Source organism: Hippoglossus stenolepis, chromosome 11 (assembly GCF_022539355.2).
Source record: "Hippoglossus stenolepis isolate QCI-W04-F060 chromosome 11, HSTE1.2, whole genome shotgun sequence".
Taxonomy (NCBI): domain Eukaryota; kingdom Metazoa; phylum Chordata; class Actinopteri; order Pleuronectiformes; family Pleuronectidae; genus Hippoglossus; species Hippoglossus stenolepis.
In genome coordinates this window covers 17,725,478-17,731,247 of record NC_061493.1, presented here as the reverse complement: position 1 = coordinate 17,731,247, position 5,770 = coordinate 17,725,478, and the positions used below count along the sequence as shown (strand labels likewise).

General features: G+C 43.5%; 1 protein-coding gene across 1 annotated transcript; it reads left to right on the top strand.

Annotated features, from left to right (window-relative positions):
• Positions 1-305: 305 nt before the first annotated feature.
• neurod6b (neuronal differentiation 6b) lies at positions 306-3,349 on the top strand. Its single transcript, XM_035170748.2, has 2 exons — positions 306-421; positions 724-3,349. The coding sequence occupies exon 2, from the start codon at positions 728-730 to the stop codon at positions 1,730-1,732; it is 1,005 nt and encodes a 334-aa protein (XP_035026639.1). The 5' UTR covers positions 306-421; positions 724-727; the 3' UTR covers positions 1,733-3,349.
• The last annotated feature ends 2,421 nt before the right edge of the window (positions 3,350-5,770 follow it).

Here is a 5,770-nt window from a genome sequence, read left to right as displayed (position 1 = left end):
GATATTCGTTGTTATCCCTCTCCGGTCTGTGTTTCTGACGGTAAACGCGGGCCTCCCGGTGCCCATTACCGGAGCTGCCAGATGATCGGTAGCGGAATGGAGGTCCCGCGGGACGCTGAGCACGTGGTCTCGGCTGCCACAAGACGTCAGCGGCAGATGGCACGGGTACCCGCTGCTGGCATGAGTGTCATTCCTCAAAGAGAGAGAGAGGGAGAGAGAGGGAGAGAGAGAGAGAGAGAGAGAGAGAGAGAGAGAGAGAGAGAGAGAGAGAGAGAGAGAGAGAGAGAGAGAGAGAGAGAGAGAGAGGGTTGGGTGCGTATGTTTAAGCTTTCTCCTCTAATTTGTGGTTTGCATGAGAAGAAGCTGCAGCGCAGATTCACAGGAGATACTCGGGACCATGCAGGGCGCACGCTGACCAGAGGTGAGAACCATTTGCATCATTTTGTTTCAATGCATGTGTGTATTTTATTATGTTCAGAGTTTAACACCCTTCAAATGTTTTGGAGAATGGTTTTATTCTGCACTTTGACGGAAAACGAACCTATGGTGGCATCACAGAATTGTATAAAGTGCAGAGGCAGTGAAGTTGAGCGTCTTTAAACTGTGACATTGGCCTTGGTTTGTTCCTCTTCCTCTCAACGTGTAATTCACTGACAACCTTCAGAAGACAAGGGTGTGTGCTCTGTGTTTATAGTTTTGTTTTTTTTGCTCTGATCTCTGTAGGAATATGTTGACACTGCCATTCGAGGAACCTCACATGATGTGCGAGCCGCGGTTCGGTGCCAATTATCCCCGAGACAGCTTACCTGAGCGCCTGGAGCAGGAGCGCCAGCACAGCCTGGACAGGTCCAACTCCGCGATGAGGGAGGCTGAGGACGACCTCTCCGACCGAGAGGATGACGAGAGGGAGGACGACGGGGACGACGACGAGCTCCCTAAAAAGCGAGGCCCCCGGAAAAAGAAGGCCGGCAAGGAGCCGGGGGAAAGGGTCAAACACCGGCGCCATGAAGCCAACGCCCGAGAGCGCAGCAGGATGCACGGCTTGAACGACGCGCTGGAGAGCCTGCGTAAAGTTGTGCCGTGCTACTCCAAAACTCAGAAACTGTCCAAGATCGAGACGCTGAGACTGGCTAAAAATTACATCTGGGCCCTGTCAGAGACTCTGAGTGCAGGGAAGAGACCGGACCTCCTCGCCTTCGTACAGACTTTGTGCAAAGGATTATCTCAGCCCACGACCAACTTGGTGGCCGGTTGTTTGCAGCTGAACGCGAGGAACTTCCTCACGGACCACAACGGAGAGGTCATGTTCTCCGGCAGGTCGCCCTACGACGCCATGTACCCGTACCCCGGCACAGACGTGAACACGCCCCCGGGCCACAGCGGCGGCAGCTTGGACAGCAGCGCCAAAACGTTCCGGCACTACAGCTACAGCGGCGCGTACGAGCACTACTACGAGAACCCGTCCCCGGAGAGCGGGAGCCCGCGTTTCGACGGCCAGCTGAGCCCCCCGATGAACTTTAACGGGATTTTCTCCCTGAAAAACGAGGAGCCACCAGACTACAACAAAAGCGGCCACTACGGCGTGCGCTACTGCGGTGCGCCAGGGCGCCCGGCTCTTGCGCACAACTCCATGTACCGCGTCTCCCCAGAGGCCCGTTTTCCCTACGACCTGCACGTCCGCAGCCAGTCCTTCCAAGCACAAGGGGAAGTTAATGGCTCTTTCCACAATTAATCAATCAGCTGGACAAAGTTCAAGTTTCAGAAGCGATGCAATTTCCCCCGCGCAGATGTCGAGAGTGGAACGAACTGGACTCCTGGTGCACTGCAAAAAATGCCCATTCTAACGAGTCATTTTCATTTTAATGTTCAGTCTTATTTATTTTTTTAAACATGGTAAAATCCAGCAAATTAGATGTGATGATTCCACTTGTTCTCAATTTTTGTCCAACTAAATGTGTGTCGATACGAGGCAGAGGAAAGACACACACAGGAACTCGAAGCAAAAGAAGTAAAACGATCTGGATGCGAGGGAAGTTCCTCTGATTCGTTTAAAAATTAAAAAAGATTAAATGTGAAAGTGCCACATTTAAACGATAAAATCTACAACAACTCAAATGGAGAATCATTTGTTGAAGATGCAGGTTTACAGCCACAGTGAATCCACATATTTAAAATTGTTTGTTAATGGCAGACCTGCAGAAATTGACACGTTTTAACTGATATTAAATTAAAGAACTATTTAAAGTCAAATAAAAATCAGTAAATAAAACCACCGGGGAGGAAGAATCCAGAGGTTTCACTTCACCGCTGAAGTTTGCTGAGACATGATTGGACTTCAGAGACTCACTCTGTTAGCAATAAAGGTCAATTGAGCTATGCAAGGCAGCTAAATGCAATCTTTGCTTATAAAAAAATGATTTATGTCTATTTCCTCAAGGCGTTTCTCATCATCTAATATCTAATTAAAACGATGACAATTACACGACATTAATTACGGGGAGAAAAAGGAGACGTGCATGTGTTCAGGAGACCTGGATGATGTCATGTGATGAATTGAAGTTATGAGGTGGGGGAAAGGTAAAAAATATTAAATGCATTTGTATTTGGAGTAAATAGTGTGGTAACGAGGTGAATGTAAAATTATGATTATTGTATTTATTTATTTATTTAAGCTTATTTATAACAAGTCCGTCAATTTGAATGTGGATAATATATTATAACAACAAAAAAAAAGATATTGTAAAATTCAACAGTGTGACCTTTTATGTGGATTTCCCATAACATTGAAAGTTTGTTTTATGTTTCATTGTATATTTCACTGCAGCTGAAAGTCGAGCATTGGAAGTGAAAAGATTTTAGTTTTATTATGATTTGTATTTTGTTTTGCGTGAGGTGAACACCATGTTTCAAAAACTATTTGAATCTGATCAACATGCCTTAAAAAAAAAAAAAAGGAGAGGACGACCACTGACCAATATGCAACTAAGTGAAACTTTTTGGGATAGTTTGATGTGAACTTTTTACACTGAGGAGCGACTGTGATGCACTTCATGTCTTTCTGCACAATGTTGGTGACTGTACTCACATAAACCCTGTTGATTTTGTAACTTTACCCGGATGACGAATGATTTCTGATTAATTTCATATCTCTCACACACACGCACATACAAACACGCGCAATCTCGCACCTCACGCGCTCCTCTGGAAACTCGTTATGGATCGAAATACTCGTGAAGTAATGTGTTTATTGTTTTTTTGTGATTGTGCTTTTGTCGCAATAAAATGAAGAGGCTGCTTCTCAGCTTTCTGTGGAAATGATCGACTGCAATTCAAAAAAAATTTGTATGGAAAAAATAAACCAAGGTTAAATTCCGCGGGGATAATCTTATTTATTTTTCTATTTATTTATTTATTTATTTATTTATCCATCTATCAGAAATACATCGTGTAAAAATCGTGAGGCCTGGAGGAAATAGTCTTGAAGAGACATGAGATGCATGAGGAGGAAAAGCTGTAATATGTTGAGGGTGTCAATCCATAAAAAGACATTTTAATAACATATCATAAAACAAAATAATCAAATTTATTTCTATAAGGATTCAAATGTCTTAACTTCACTTAAATTTGGTTATTTTATTTTGTACAAACAGATAATATGAAATTATAAAGCAGTGTGAAAAATTAGCTGCTCTCCTGCAGATATTTTCAAAATCTCAAACAGGATTATGAGTTACATGTGATTAGATCTCGGGTGATCAGGTGGATGATTTGTGTGAGATGCCCACGAGGTGTTGGACGTGATCCAGAGAGCTCAGACAGTTGATCCCAGTCCTCCCAGTTCCAGAGAGAAGAGCCGCTCCCTGGAGATCTCTGGTTATTTGGAGGGAGAAACCATCCCTGGCTCCAAACACTGGAGACACTTGGTTTCCTCAGTATTTTTAGACACTGACTGTGAAGGAGAATGAGATTTAATGAAGGGTAAAATCACTTCTTTCCCTTTTTTACTTGTGCAATGTTCTGGGAATAGTGAGAGACTATTTCACAGAAGCATAACATTTGATAATTTCAGATATTAAAGTTCAAACTAATTAAGTTAATGTGGGAAATAAGTAGTTTACGTCTGTGTTTATATTTATTTTTGTCGGCTCATGATCAAGTACTGAAGGAACTGCTCTGGTCATTTTTTGTATACACACAGACACACACACACACACACATTTTGCATTTACTTCCAATCAGTGTGCACACTTAAACTCCCAAGTCTAACACTGAAAATATAACACTTTTGATTTTGCTGTGTGGATAGCCAAAACCTTATCCCTAACATTAACCTAAAACAAACACACACACACACACACACACACACACACACACACACACACACACACACACACACACACACACACACACACACACACACACACACACACACACACACACACACACACACACACTCTCTTGGCTAGCCTAACCCAAACCTTATCCCTAACATTAACCTAAAACACACTCACACACACACACACACACACACACACACACACACCAACTGCACTTTTATCCCAGTAACTGAATCTCAAATTCATCATTTTAATTCTACACTGGAGCAAATGTCTCAATGTCAAACTGTCCCACTGATCTCAGACAGAGACGTGCAGCCCCCCCTGTGACATGTGAGAAGATGCAGATCCCTCACTCATCTTCTCCAGATCCTGAAGTGAGAACCTTCTCCCGTCTGTGTGAAGACGCTGACAACCTGTTTGTAATTTCACGAGGTTTAAAAAGGGGCCTGGCCGGTGTGTCATTAGTTTGGAAGAGCAGCTTCACCTTTACAACAATAACTAATGTGCTGATCACATTACACCTGACACCTCAGAAACCTAATATCTTCCACCAGGGCCACAATTCATCCTCGTGTCTTTGCTGCAGCTGCACCCAGAGCAAACTCGTTTACTCAGCACCAGACAACTTTAAATATTGATTAATATTGTTTTGCCAACTAATGAGGAAAACAGAGATTTAGAGCTGTAAATCATCATTATCAAATCCTCTCTTTAATTAACTGAACACAAAAAGTCATTTCAGGGCTGTGACACTATAATGTTGAATTATCCTCATCGTATCTGCTGTATTGTGTTTACAGAGGGAAATGAAATGAAGATCAAATCTTGGCAAAAATACGAATTAGACCAAGTTGAATTTTTCGAGCATCAAAAAAGTGGCAGAAAGGAGAAAGTCAGAGTTTTCCTGATTGAAGCTTCTCGCAGGAAACACGGATCAGTTTTTTATTCTGCAGGGATCAAACAAAACCAGAAAACAGCAAATTGCGCAGCATCTTTTTCTCTTTCTTTTTTTTAATTCTTTTTTTTAATTCGTCCATCTACACAACTGCTAATGATTCCAGACTCTGCTGGGACTTGTCTGCTGTTGATTTAGATCAGGAAATAAATGTTGCTTCTGGTGATTTGTGTTTCCGGCAATCAAGACGAGGAATATTCAGCTGATCCGGGGAAACCAGCCCATTCCCTCACTCATCCCTCTCTCCCTCGTTCCAATCGTAAAAAACCAGGGGACCAGGTTGCTGGGGGTCCCTCCGGGGCTTTAAAGCACCTCTTTAGCCCCCCACCCTTCACTCCGACACCCCCTATTTGTCCCATTCACATGAGATTCTCACCTTGTCAGTCCCGCTGCCATCTCCCTCCTCGCTGTGAATATGTGTGCGCACATGTGTGTTTTTGAGGGGTTCAAATCCCTCTCGGGGCCTCGCGTGGAG

Excerpts from the sequence above, each read along its gene's own strand:
- neurod6b (XM_035170748.2), top strand. The coding sequence starts at position 728 with ATGTTGACACTGCCATTCGAGGAACCTCACATGATGTGCGAGCCGCGG.